General features: G+C 36.0%; 1 protein-coding gene and 1 pseudogene across 7 annotated transcripts; both read right to left on the reverse strand.

The window, feature by feature from the left end:
• Positions 1 to 7,952: 7,952 nt before the first annotated feature.
• On the reverse strand, positions 7,953 to 10,201 carry LOC149541616 (GABA transporter 1-like; annotated as a pseudogene).
• A 488-nt stretch (positions 10,202 to 10,689) lies between these two features.
• Positions 10,690 to 13,722, reverse strand: LOC149541617 (pentatricopeptide repeat-containing protein At2g22070-like). Of its 7 annotated transcripts, XM_089796797.1 has the most exons (4): positions 11,489 to 13,722; positions 11,340 to 11,379; positions 11,206 to 11,237; positions 10,690 to 11,072 (listed from the first exon to the last, which is right to left on the reverse strand). In XM_089796797.1, the coding sequence occupies exon 1, from the start codon at positions 13,548 to 13,550 to the stop codon at positions 11,622 to 11,624; it is 1,929 nt and encodes a 642-aa protein (XP_089652923.1). In that variant the 5' UTR covers positions 13,551 to 13,722; the 3' UTR covers positions 10,690 to 11,072; positions 11,206 to 11,237; positions 11,340 to 11,379; positions 11,489 to 11,621. The 7 variants fall into 7 exon arrangements, with proteins under 7 accessions (XP_089652923.1, XP_089652925.1, XP_089652924.1 ...); XM_089796799.1 differs by having other exon boundaries at positions 10,690 to 11,379; positions 11,489 to 12,913; positions 13,082 to 13,722; XM_089796798.1 differs by lacking the exon at positions 11,206 to 11,237.
• Between the last annotated feature and the right edge of the window lie 498 nt (positions 13,723 to 14,220).

A 14,220-nucleotide genomic window follows, 5' to 3' on the forward strand; every position in this document is an offset into this window, starting at 1 on the left:
ATTCTTGCAAACTCGGCCCATTTTTCCTGGTCTACATTACTTTTGTGCAAGATCTTGAGGTAAGTCACTTAGCACGGGTTGAGTGAGTTTTACTGTTTATTATTTAGATTTTGGAATATATATGTAGCTGGATCAATTTTTCTATTGTGCTAAGATGTAATAAGCACCTTAAAAAATATCTCTCAGTATATATAAAGAAATACATACATAGACACACACATGTGTGTATGTATATATACACATATACATATGTATATATACATTAATTCATACATACATATATATACATATGCACATACATACATACATACATACATATCTAATGCATCAACACAACTCCCATTTCATATTGATTACTCATTTGGACTATCTTTCTCCCATTGATAAGTTTTGATAGTGGCAGAGAATTAATTATCTTAGTTGTTGATGAGAACCAATAGACATTATTGTCTAGCTTAGGGACATAAAGAGAAGATATGGGTGCAATGGAGGGAATTTCATAATTTGTGTTTCATTTATGACTCTTCATTTTGATTTTGTTCAAGGGAAGCCTTTCAATGCTAATAGAAACTAACAATGCACTTACTAACAGTTTACAATTGTTCAACAAAATTAATGTTTTACAAGAAAATGCACCTAAAGAATTGTTAGCTCATAAGAAAGAACATGGTGTTGAAACAGTACAGAAAGTGCTTGACATGAGAGATCTTCTAGTGAGGGTGTTGACCAATCTTGAAAACTTGAATGCTGAAATGAAAGCTATCAAGGATCAAACACCTATGCCAGAGTTACAACACAATGTGAAGTTGATTTTAGATATGGTAGAGGCATTTAGAAGTTTAATAATGAAAATTTAAGGCACGAGAGAGAGTCTACGGCAATATACCAAAAGGAGGAGTGGCTTTAAAAAGAGACTACATGGCAGAAACAACAGCTAAACAACATAGAGGATATTATGGGAGTGGCACTAGATAGAATCCAAGAAAGTGTTGCGGTAGGTACTATGACATTGGAATCAATTGCTAGAGTCCATGAGAATTTACAATCCAAATATCTGGAGGACTACAAGTTGTGTAATTTGTCATGTATTGCATCTGCATTTGCTTATAGAGTGTTTCAAGTATAGGCATAGTAAACCTGCGATGATTCCAAGTATCCATTGCTTATAAGAGTGTTTCAAGGTTGGGAACCACTTCAACATCCTTTGCATGGTTTAGAGGTAATGTCATTGTGGCAGAGGCTTCTGCAAGGGAATGAGGCTCGTGATTATGGCATTTACGCAGAAGATAAACTTGCTTCTTCAACTCCTTACACTCAACTCTTCACTGAAGTTATTCTTTCAATAGTGAGAATAGCGGATACAAATTCCTGGGAGTCAAGGGACCTTGAAACTATGCTACATTTTTTGGAGACATGGGATAAGTTACTAATGGCTTCAGTACTTCATAACATTCTAGATCATATAGTGATGCCCAAATTAATAATAGTAGTAGATACTTGGGATCCTCACAAGGAGACTGTGCCAATACATGTATGGTTATATCCTTGTCTTCCATTGTTGGGCATATGTATGGAGCCTTTATATCCAACCATTCATTATAAATTGGGGAATGTGCTTCATGCCTAGCATGCAAGTGATGCATCTCCATATGCAATTTTATCGCCTTGGAAAATTGTATTTGATCCTGCTAGCTGGGAATATGTAAACATGGGTTGAGTGAGTTTTATTGTTTTATTATTTTGATTATGGGATATGTATGCAACAAGGGTAGAGCAAGGGCAAGGGAAAGGGAAAGGGCACGAAGATCACAAGGGCATGGCACGACAATGCAATTGCAGAGCTAGGGCACAGCCATAGATTGAGTGGAAATTATTACAATATAGTCAAGCTCATTTGATGTCATGGACAACAAAAAAATATTTTATTAAGTTTAAGATCTCATATAGGGAGGAAGATATTCAAAGTTAGTGTGAAACAGTAGAAAGACTAAATAATGAGGAGAATGCATTGTAAGAAAAATACACGGGCAAAAAAATGCAGAGCAAGGGCATGGCTACAAAATCGTAGATCTCCACACTCCACACTCTTTTGCAACTTCTCTATACCCTCATTTGAAGCTCTCCACAATCTTTCGCGCACAACTCTCCACAATCAATCAAATGGGAATGATTAATGTCATGTTTCTTTTTTTATATATAATCATGTTGATGTCACAATAACGATGCCAACATCAATATTGCGATGACATTGGTGACAATTGCAAAAAAAAAAATGAAAATCACCACAAATTACACTATCATTGCAATTTGACCCCAAATGTTGTAGTAGTTCCACTACTACCTTCTGCTTTTTTCTCTCGTTTTTGTTAATCTCCTTTCTTGTTTGTTCTACATCAACTTTGTCTTTTCCTTTGTTATGTTCATTTCTTGGTGCTAGTGCTTGGGTGTTGCAATTCTTACTTACATGTCCAATCTTCTGACAACTAAAGCAAACTAAGATTACATTCAACCAACTCTTATTATTGCCTTTGAAATGTGTCTTTATATAGTTTTCTAGAATATGACCATATTCACCACAATAATGACAACTATAATGTGAAATAATCCCAGTTGTAGAAATTACCTTGCTTGGATGCATTCCCTTGCTTCTTGGTTGTCTAATTGGATTTTGCTTTCGATCTGCATTCCTAAGCTTTATGCCCATATTTCTAACAATTGTAGCAATGACCTTCAAATCTAGGTGCAACTTGTGTATTTCTAATCTTATACCTACATTCATATGTTTAGTGTCCTTGTTTCTTGCAGTTAAAATAGTGTTCATTAAATTTAGGCTTAAGATCTTTCTTACCATTTTTGCTTCTGCAAATGTTGGTTGTGTGTCCAAGCTTCCCATAGTGATGACATGTAGGTTTGTTGTGCTTTGTCTTTGCATTCCTCTATTCTCCATTCTTTGATGACTCTACTTCTTTAGTGTATTAAAGGTGCTTGGAATATCCTAGTCCAGAGGTGTGACTAGGTGTTCTTGGTGATCTCATCAGTTCTTCAAAGTATCTTATAGCTTCATTAGGTTTGTTTATCATTTCCATCAGTTCCTTCTCATATCTTAACTCATTCCTTAGTTCATCATTTTGTGATCTCAAATTTGCAATCTCCATATCCTTTATGTTTAGTTCTTGATTTGCAAGTAGCAATTGATTCATCATGTCATGTTGAATCTTTCTGAGCTTCTGCACATCAGATGTTCTTTCATCGAATCTGATAGTCATTTGTCTCTTGTCTTTTTATGCCATGACTTTTTCTTCCTCAATTTTCTTTTTTTGTTCAATCACTTCACATAACTTCACTGATTGGATTTCACGTTCTCTCTTCAATCCTTTAACTTCTTCATTCAAAATGTTGTTCTTCTCCAATAGGTATGTTATTGTTGCATTATTTTCATTGGAGTTCTTATAATCAAATAATCCTCTAATGTCATCTTCTTAATAAAGTGTATCATTTTTCTAAATAGCCAACTCTTTTATTTTCTTTAAGGATCTTTTTAACTCTTCTCTTGTTGCTTCAAGCTATTGCAATACAATCTAAATCTCAAGTTTCTGATTTTCAATGATCTTTCCCAATTTGTAAGCCTCCATCTCCAAGGTCTTAACTCTCAAGTTGTTAGACTTCTTCTAAGAGAACAATAACTCTGATACCAATCGTTGGAAGTTTTATTGGGAAGTGAGATACTAAGAGGGCGGGTGAATCAAGATCTATAAAACTTTTAATTTCTTCAAACAAATCAAACACATTCATAATTTACCCATCACATATCTAGATCACTAATTATATAATTATCATGTTGTAATAGATCTAAGTATGCATCACATCTATAAACATGAAAGTAAATGTACACACATAACACAAGAAATTTGGTTACCTAGAAACCCTTCAAGGTGAAGCTAAAACTAGGGTGGGGATGAGAGCCACAAATATTCACTATAGTTGCAATAAAGTGTGCTTGTTAAGGCTACAATGTTTGATCACTTCTGGTGATCTACCTTGTGAGGGGTCTTCCTTATTAAGGGCTTACAATCCACCTTAATTAAAGGATTTTAACTTAAAAATAAGTAAGCACTCTCTTGGAAGATTTGAATAGGCTTGTTAGGACCATTCTGTTAAGAGATTTGCCTTGATACACTGGTTAGAATGTTTCAGTGCCCAATCCTACAATTAGCACTATGTTGCTAGATTATGGACCTTCTCTTTCCAATCTTGATTTGATCTCCTTATCTGATATACTTTGTTCTACCCTTTGTTGCTTTGTTTGATTGCTTTGTCTAATCTCTTTGCTTCTCACAAACATAGCCTCCTTTTTTTAATCACTTCATCTCTGTTTGCATCATTATCCCATCCTTACGATTTATGGTTTGCATCCCTCTTATAATAAACATTTGATGAACCTTCTAGATCAAGATCAACGGTCTAGATTCATCATGTTTTTCGTTTAGTCATTCCATTTTTCTAATCGATTGATCACCTCACATAGAGATCAATGATATCTAACAAAATGCATACATAATTACCTTCTTAGTTGTCTCTATAATTCATAAATTAAGTGCAAAAGTCGGCCAAAAATGGTTTACATAAGTATTTGTGTCATCACAAACACATATGGCAAAATTGGTTAACTCGGCACCTAAATATACTGACGCTCAGTCCATACTGATATTCATGTTGTCCCTCGACTTTTGAATGCCCAGTAGCAATTGTGTCACTCGACATAGATTGTCTCTTCTTCACTCGGCGTCAACTGACTTCTGACACACTCAGCATACACTACCACTTGGTCAAAACTGGAGTACTTGGCAACTGAAGACCTACTTGGCTCAAACTGAAACTGTGAACAAGTCTATCATACATTGCTCATCTCATATTGGATGGCTTGGTTGCAATGATGACCGACCAACACTGCCTAGGAAATGACTAAGTGTTTAACACTAATAGGCAACATGGCTTAAAGATCAACACGTATTAGTTACATTAAATCGCACCTATAGCACAAATTATATACCTTGTAAAGAAGCCTATATTGACGGATTAAATAAGACCTTGTACATTGTTAAATAAGCACCAAGTTTGTGGTATTCCATGGTTCTTATAACTACAATATAGAAAGGTTCTCTAAAAGATCGAGTGAATCTCAATTTTTTAAGGAACTTAAGTGGTGATATTCATCTTTTATTTTTTGTATATAGATAGCATTCTCCACATTGTCAATTCAACTTCATGTGTAAAATTTAGTGCTTCTGAATTTGAAATCATAGATTTGGCAAGGACCATATTCTTGGTATAATATTGCAAAATGAAGATTGAACATTCATGTCTCAAAAAAAAAAATTAATTTTCTATTATATGTTTTAGATGATTAGTTGCAAACTAGTTGCAAAACCTATTGAATTTACTTAAGTTGTTAAATTTAAAAGAATCAAAACTAGAGAACCCCAAGATTATATAAATGATTGTGTAAAACATTGCTCTATTTGACTATTACAATTCTCAATTATATGAGAATCAGAACGAGCTGCATTCTCCAATTTCAACATTTAGAGGATAGTTGAGTGATTGAATATACAAATGTAAATTAAGAGAATACAACAAACAAGCTTATTTCAAGTTATATTTTTACTTTAATTTTTGTAATATAACCTTCTATATCACTTTCCAAGTGAAAGCAAAGTATAAAGCTACAAACTTCTTATTTTGTCACATAATATAGCTATACAACAATTGCATAATTGACCCAGCATATTTGCATTTTGATAAACAACTAGGGTACTATATAGATAACAAAGAATCTAGTGTTCCATAGGGAAAGTAAGCATATTGAGATTTGACATCACTAAATTATAACTTTTTTTCAACAAAGTTTGGTTGAAGTTACAAATTGTATTAAAAAATATTAAATAGTAAATAAATTCGTGAACACTTTGGCTCATGACAAGTTTCAAAAACTTAAATTTTGTCTGGGATCTAAATCCATGAAAACAATAGCCCAACAAAGTCCCAAGGACTGTTAACACAATAGCCTAGTGAGGGTTTGAAGCACTAAACCACTTAGCACGAATGTCATCAACATCAATATACATGATATTAAAAATAATTAAATCATATACTTCAATCATTGTACTGATGCTTGATTTTTTTAATGATAGACAAAAAGAGATATTGCATATTTGGGCTACATATAATCTACACAATAATATAAAACATTTTTTTAAAGCAAAATGGTATGCCACTAATATATTATTTATAGTTTATAAATATAAAATCTGGTTCAAAAGCTCATTGAAGAAAAAACGAGCAAGATAACTCCAAATGATACATACTGCAGAATATGTATCAAATGCGCCAAAAACCAAGATAAGCCTTGAGCAATGCCGTGAGTGATGAATTATAAGCAAGGTTCACTAGCTGTTTCAGACTTGCTTTTGTGTGTCTGTAGCAGATATTATCTAGATGCTCAACAATGACTTCCCCAGCATACTCAAGACATGGAGTAGTCGTTGGGTATTTTCTCTCATGTTTAGAATGAGTCTGACGTTTCATCAATTCCTCCTTACATATTACATATTTAGAACGGGGAAAACAAACACTATAGTTATTATCTGCTAAGACAGAATCTATAACTCCAGCCCACCACCCATCTCGGTCATATGTTTCAATTTATTTATGAAGCTCAAAGTGCTGTTGGCTGGAAATAGGGGGCTCGGGCCATATCTAACAAGCCTCCACCATCTCCCTCATTGTTACGATCAGTCATCAAAATCTTGAATTCATCAGCAAACTTTGCTCCAATCTTCCTTAACTATACTTGCTAAGAACCAGGCTCCTTTAAAGCCTTCTTCTTGGCAGGGCAGTTCAACTATGTCATGGAATAGCTTGTATGTCTTTCTATCTATTGTAATGAATCTAATTGCTCCAATTGAGCCTTATAGTGCCACAATTGAATAGCACACAAAAATGGCAACATTCAAAATACGTATAGGATGGAATATCAAGTTAATCCTAAGCTTTCTTCCAACTTTAAGGAATGCAACATGGATCAATGAGTTTGACTCAAAATCACATAGTTAAATCTTGATAGCGATATCACAATTTGACTTGCTATGTAAATCATCTCCTACTTATCAATTGATGAGCTTAAGGGGCTTTCTAATGAATGGTTCATAAGGCAAAACACTTGGTGAAGGTTTTGCAAATGGGGTTGCAAGCTTTGGGTTTAACCATGGAGGAAACTCCATAGTTAAGTGCGCTCAGGCTGGAAAAGTACTGGGATGGGTGATCTCCTGGGAAGTCCCGGTGCTTCACCCCTGTGAGCATCTCCTAGATCCAATGAGTGCTATGTGTTCCATTTATTCTCATGAGAGATGGGTTCATGTGGAATCACTACTCATGAAACATGGGTCAATATGTTTGACTCAAAATCACACAATTAAATCCTGATAGCAATATCACAATTTGACTTGCTGTGGAAATTATCTCCTACTTATCAATTGATGAGCTTAAAGGGCTTTCTAATGAATGGTTCATAAGGCACAACACTTGGTAAGGTTTTGCAAATGGGGTTGCAAGCTTTGGGTTTAACCATGGAGGAAACTCCGTAGTTAAGCACGCTCAAGCTGGAGTAGTACTGGGATGGGTGACCTCCCCGGAAATCTCGGTGCTTCACCCCTGTGAGCATCACCTAGATCCAATGAGTGCTAAGTGTTCCATTCATTCTCATGAGAGATGGATTCATGTTGAATCACTACTCATGAAACATGGGTCAATGAGTTTGACTCAAAATCACACAGTTAAATCCTGATAGCAATATCACAATGCAAGTGCTGACAAATAAAATCCAAATCTCCAAAAAGAAGGAGAGTTGCAGTGCAGAGAGTAACCAATCCAACATAAATTGATGTGCAAAGAAATCAAACGGTAGAATGTCTCAGCATACGAGTCCCTCTATTTGGTATAAATTCTTCCTCAAACTAGGCATATGTTGGTCTACAATATATCTGAAAACAACCTGAAATCTGAATTTCTGCAAACAAATTCGCCATAACAATTGCCCATGCATGGGTTGTCAAGGAATTGATAACATATGCTTCTAGCGCTGATCCAAATGCCCAGTAACCTACAAATGCAAGCGTCCAGTAGCTTACAATGATAACTGTGTATGCTCCTGAAACACCTTTGTACAATTTTTTTTTCAGGGTTCCTAAGAGTCGACTGTATTTCAGGTAGCATTGCATCTCCAAAAGAAAATGCTATTGTTCCCAAAGCATTGAAGGCTTTAAATATCTTGGTCACTAAAGTACCATGCAATTGATAATCAACTGTATCTCGATCCATCTGGAATCCATCATGTAAAGTGACACCAATATCTGTGCAAGAAAATCCCATCGTGCTGAATGCACACAAATTGTGTCACCCACCTTAAGGAACGGATATCAGGAAATTGGGATAACAACAACTCTCACGCCCCAAAAATACTGATGATAGACTGCAATGTAAGATTACCGCTGCTGTGATAGTGCTTATAAATGTTGAGCTAAGAGAAAATATAGAAAACGAAAATAAAGTCTAAATTGTATCAGACAATAGACACAGATTTAGATTTATAGTGGTTCATCCAGTATGCTGGACTATGTCCACTCTTTAAGCAGAGGATTAATCTCTATTACTTAAATCTCTGTTCTTACAATTTTCAGCAATATCAAGCGCAGTATATTTTTCAATTCACTTTTACATTCTTTTCATTTTTCTGTCAATTTTATAGTCTTTCGTATCTGAAAGCAAATCGAACTTCTCACTTACCAATTTCTTGTGAGATCCCACACTTCGTACTCTTTGACCTCTTTCATCTTCAAAAGATGAAATCAACTGACTATGTGCCTACTCAGCCTACTCATCTGTAGAATGAAGAAGAACTTGGCCTCCTAACCTTCTTGGTTGATATCTAGGTCTTTTTCCTCAACTGTGTCTTTTGGCATGTCAGACACGTTTTCTGTCCCTTCATTGGTTATCCCTTCATCTTCTTTCACAGTAGATTTTTCATCTGCCCTTTCATCTTTTTCTATCAGGAACTTTGCATTCTCTGCAAAGTACTCTGGACACAACATTTTTTGGGTCATCGAGTTTGAAACCAGAAATAAGAGAAGCCATTCAACAATATGCCAACACCAGGTATTTCACAGAATCGCCAGTCTTGTCTACTCTTGTTCTCTTCCACAATTCTTCCATGACTATCTTCTTATGCGTGCCCATGCACTTAAGAATCGCATTAAGCTAAGATTTAAGAGCTTTTAAATCTTCTGATTCAACTTTAGGGTTATTTTCCCAGCTATCTCACCAGTGCACATGACAGATCCCTTTTTTCTTTGCAGGTACAACCTCGTTCTCTACAGACCTCAAATTTCCAAAAAAATCATTGATGATAAAATCAACTTCCCCGTCTTCCATCTCGGATACCAATTATTGATTTAAAAAGCTTCAAAAGAAACTGCAGAAGAAACAGAATAGAAATAAAATCAGAAAAATTGAAAGAAATGGAGAATATATAAGTGAAGTGGGGGACATGTGAGGAATTATTGTTGGGAAGTGTAGTGGAGAGATATGGTAAGAAGAATTGGTGCAAAAGCAACTGTTAGCCAGACTTCCCTGCGTTTTTTGTTTCTGAAGGTGCTTAAGGCAAAGTATGATGCCTTAGAGAAGATCCCTGTGTTTTGTCTCCCTGATGATGACTGTTTGGCATCTCTCTTCTGCACAAGATGGTTTGCTGCCCTCGTATCTTTCTGGTCACAGCATAGGGGATGTTGTGCATCCCACACAAATGAAACGTTGTGGCATACAAATGAATGGTCAAGACACCATATGCATGCAACGAACCATGTTTGGGGACTGGGTACAGACACGATATGCTAAGATCATTTTGCAGACACCAACACAATTCCTGAGAGACTCAAACAATAATTTGGGTTTTTTATCTGGTTTCTTAAACACATATTCTTACCACGCGGAAATAGAAGAAACTCTTAAGGCTGCTAGCTGCAGCAATCTGTATGGCAATGTTGTTTCCCACAGATGCAATCTGCTGGAAAAAAATAACTGCCCAGTAACCCTTCGTTCCAAAGATACTCTGTGCCAGTTTTCTTGCAGGTGTCATGCCGTGTACCATTCCACTTCCACAACAAAGCAACCAGGAAACTGGAGTACCAGAAGATTACTTAATCCTCAGGATTGAATACAAATAATGCTGAAGCATAACACTGCAAATAAATAACTCTTAACAGCAACAAATCTACCCAGCATGCATCAAATCATGCCTCAAATTAAAAAATCCCAAGGCACTCAAGGACCTGGAAATAAGCCCGAACCTGCAATAGATTATGTCCATACCATGGACTTGGGAAGATGAACTGGATTTAGGTGCCCTGGAGCTTCATCAGATGCTAAAAACACGTTCAGGTGATCCTCACAAAGAGTCTGATTGCAGCACCCTTGTCAAAACAAGTTTTACATAATCTTAATTTTCAGAAGAGTCTCGACCCATCTAGTAGGATGCTTATTAAACTGATCCATTTGAATAATGTCCTTTAGTATGGGAAACTGATCAAGATAGACAGAGTTAGAAGTTGAATCAATTCTGGGATTGTCACAACCCAATAGCTAACATTATTCCAATTTTCTTTAACAAATCAACAATAAAATCCATTTCCATGTAAACATATAAAAAATTGCATATTTAATATGCATCGTGTAAGTCAATGACGAATTGCAGATTGGATAGAGGTATGAAATTTTCAGACAGTGCATCCGCACAAAAAGTCCATACAAAATAGCAAGCATTAGAATAGAGAACAGTATGCTTTGCCCTCGTCCTCCAAAAATTAGATTAATACCAAATTCTTGTGTTTCTGTTCTTTTTCATTTTCATATGTGGAGCTCCAGAAATCAGTTCATTGTCTCGACACTTCCATGGTATCATAAAACAGGTCTCTGACAAATACCCCATCTTCCTATACATAGGTAGTAATACACATTGCATACTGCACATAATTTTTATGGTCAACACATGATCTGAATTTGCCAATACTTAGAAAAATGCACTCATTAGAAACTAGAAAGAGAATTCATGATTACTTCTTTACCACTTTAAGTTTGAAGTTTAAGAGGGCACACCTTGTTTGCTGAAAGGCTTTTCCCCGTGGGATCTGAATTTGCCAATACTTAGAAAAATGCACTCATTAGAAACTAGAAAGAGAATTCATGATTACTTCTTTACCACTTTAAGTTTGAAGTTTAAGAGGGCACACCTTGTTTGCTGAAAGGCTTTTCCCCGTGGGATCTTCAAGCCTACAAATTTCAGAAAAGTTTTGTTTAGCATTGAAAAGCACAATGTATTCAATGTAATTGTTTCAACTGATGTGCAAAAACGATCTTCTCAGTACAATAAAATACTTACAAGTAACATGTATCTGTATTTTTTTATCAAAAACATGTATCTGTATTTCCTATTAGGAAACCTGCTACACATCTTAATGGTGCAGGTGCTACATATGGTGCAGGCTTCTTTTTACAGATGTACTAACTTAGCATCACCAATAATCTCTGCAAGAACATTGTCCTTCACTAAAATGATGGAACCGATTTGCATCTCTTACAATTATTTGTCTTCCAACAATCTTAGAGATAAACTTTGTCACCGTGTGGCAATCAACACATACCCGAAGATTTTTGACAACTCGAATAGATGTTCCAGGGGACGTGTTTAACAATCCAAATGCAATTGCCAACTTCTCACTATGGTGGCAGAGGAATAATTCTTTTTCTTCCTCCTCCACATCAGTGAGTACATGTCTAAAATCAGGAATATACCCTGCTGCCTTCATTTCCCAAGACAACCTCTGTAACTCGGTATAGATCTCTTGTGTCTGTGGGTGTGATCTATCCCCTATACAAAAAGCATGTAAAATTCTCTGATCTTCAATCCAACTACATCCAGGTATCTTTTTAATTCCTCTATCTTTCATCAATCCTCTTATTCTTTGTACCTCCTCCCACTTGCCCACTTCCGCATATATGTTTGATAGAAGTACGTAAGTGGCAGCATTCTCAGGATCCAATTCATTAAGAAGGTTTACTATAAATAATCCTAAGTCTATATTCTTCTCAGGTTTACAGGCAGCAAGCAGGCACATCCACACAACCACCGCAGGTTTCATTGGCATTTTAGTGATAAATTCTAGGGTTTCCTCAAGATAGCCAGCACGACCAAGAAGATTAACCATGAACACATAATGATCTACTGTGGGTTTAATGCCATAAAAGTCACTCATTCCATTGAAGTATCTACAACCCTCTTTCACTAAACCGGCATGGCTGCATGCTAACAAAACACAAGTGAAGCTTACATGGTCAGGGTACGAACCAGAGTTCTTCATTAGTTCAAAGAGTTCGAGAGCATTTTGACAAAATCCATTCTGTGCATATCCAGCTATCATAGCATTCCATGAGATCACATTTCTTCGAGGCATTTTTTCAAATAGTTCACGTGCCTTGTGTATGCTCCCACATTTTGCGTACATGTCTACCAGGGCACTCACAACGACAACATCTGACGAAAATCCGCATTCGATTACGCACTGATGGATGTCCATGCCCTGCTCTAAAGCTCCCAATTTGGCACAGGCTGGGAGGACGCTGGCGAAGGTTGTGGAATCTGGCTTTACGCCAGCTAATTGCATTTGCTTAAAGGTTTGCAAGGCCTTTTCAACAAACCCATTTTGTGCATAACCTGCAAGCAATGCTGTCCATGAAATCACATCCCTTTGCGGAATTTCTTCAAAAAGCTTCAAGGCCTCATCAAGATCACCATTATGTGCGCACCCTGCAATCAATGAATTCCACAAAACCACGTCTTTGTGAGACATTTTGTCAAACAGTTCACGTGCTTTCTGTACTCTCCGACATTTTACATACATGTCTACTAGTGCACTTACAACTATAACATCTGAAGAAAAACCGCTTTCAATTATGCTTCGATGGATATTTATACCCTGTTCCAAAGCACCAATTTTGGCACATGCTGGTAGTATGCTGGCAAAAGTGAACTTATCAGGGTTTCTGTCTGTTCGAAGCATTCTATGAAACAATCCCAATGCCTCATGAGATTGCCCATTCCTCCTCTGAGCTACAATTATGATATTCCATGAGGAGACGTCTGGCTCTGTCATCCGTTCAAACACTTCACGTGCATAAACCAAACTACCACACTTGACATACATGTTGATAAGATTATTTTGAAAAAATGTGCTTGTGGCAAACGCAAATCCCCTGTCAGTGACGAAAGAATGGATTTGTTTTCCATGTGAAAGAGCTTTTTTGGCAATGCAGAGCTGTAAGAGTTGAAGATATGTAGAAGAGTGTAAGGGAGGATTGTGTGTAGTAAGCAGAATGTGTAGCGCCTCCTTCAATGTCTTTTCTCTACATAATGCTGGGAGATTGAGATTGGCAGCGGATGACATTGACGTTTTGTGATGATGATTCTAGTGTTTAAAAATTTACATTATTATTCATCCCACTTTCCTGCAATAATGATAATGAAACAGAGTCATCGTCTGCGGCGTCAAAAGTATTTTCAGGGCCATTCATTGCAAATGACATTGTAGAAGTGCACTTTACAGTGCTGAATTTGGATTCCAGACGCACTGTTCTTGTCGTTAAAATCTATTTTATTATTATTTTAATTATAGAGTTGTTATAGCTAATTTAGCTATTTATAAACCGTTTATAAAATGGTTTTGTCTTCTCTATATTAACTAATAATGAAGTTCTTCAAAGATTTAAACTATATTAAGAATTAAGAATGGTATTCTGCATCTAACTATTATAAGCATGCTTTAGACCTATGCTTGTGTACAATTAAATTAATAGAGCTGCACTTTTTCCTTAAAATTTTACATTTGAATGATATGATTAAGATCTTAAGTCATTTTTTTATTTTAGAACTTTTGATCAATGCTTTGACACATTTATTTATTGTTCTAACACTAATAATAAATGCATCAAAGTGTTTTTGGTCCATAGTGTGGGGCTTTTGATCAAATCGTGACATTCCAATATGTTAAAGCTATTAATTAGTTTATTTGTGCTATTGTACAATAGTTTGGTGCTCTTGATTAATTTCATGCAACT

The sequence above is a fragment of the Cupressus sempervirens genome, chromosome 8 (assembly GCF_028749045.1).
Source record: "Cupressus sempervirens isolate cs-2001-9-10 chromosome 8, ASM2874904v1, whole genome shotgun sequence".
Lineage (NCBI taxonomy): Eukaryota > Viridiplantae > Streptophyta > Pinopsida > Cupressales > Cupressaceae > Cupressus > Cupressus sempervirens.

Excerpts from the sequence above, each read along its gene's own strand:
- LOC149541617 (XM_089796798.1), bottom strand. The coding sequence starts at position 13,550 with ATGTCATCCGCTGCCAATCTCAATCTCCCAGCATTATGTAGAGAAAAG.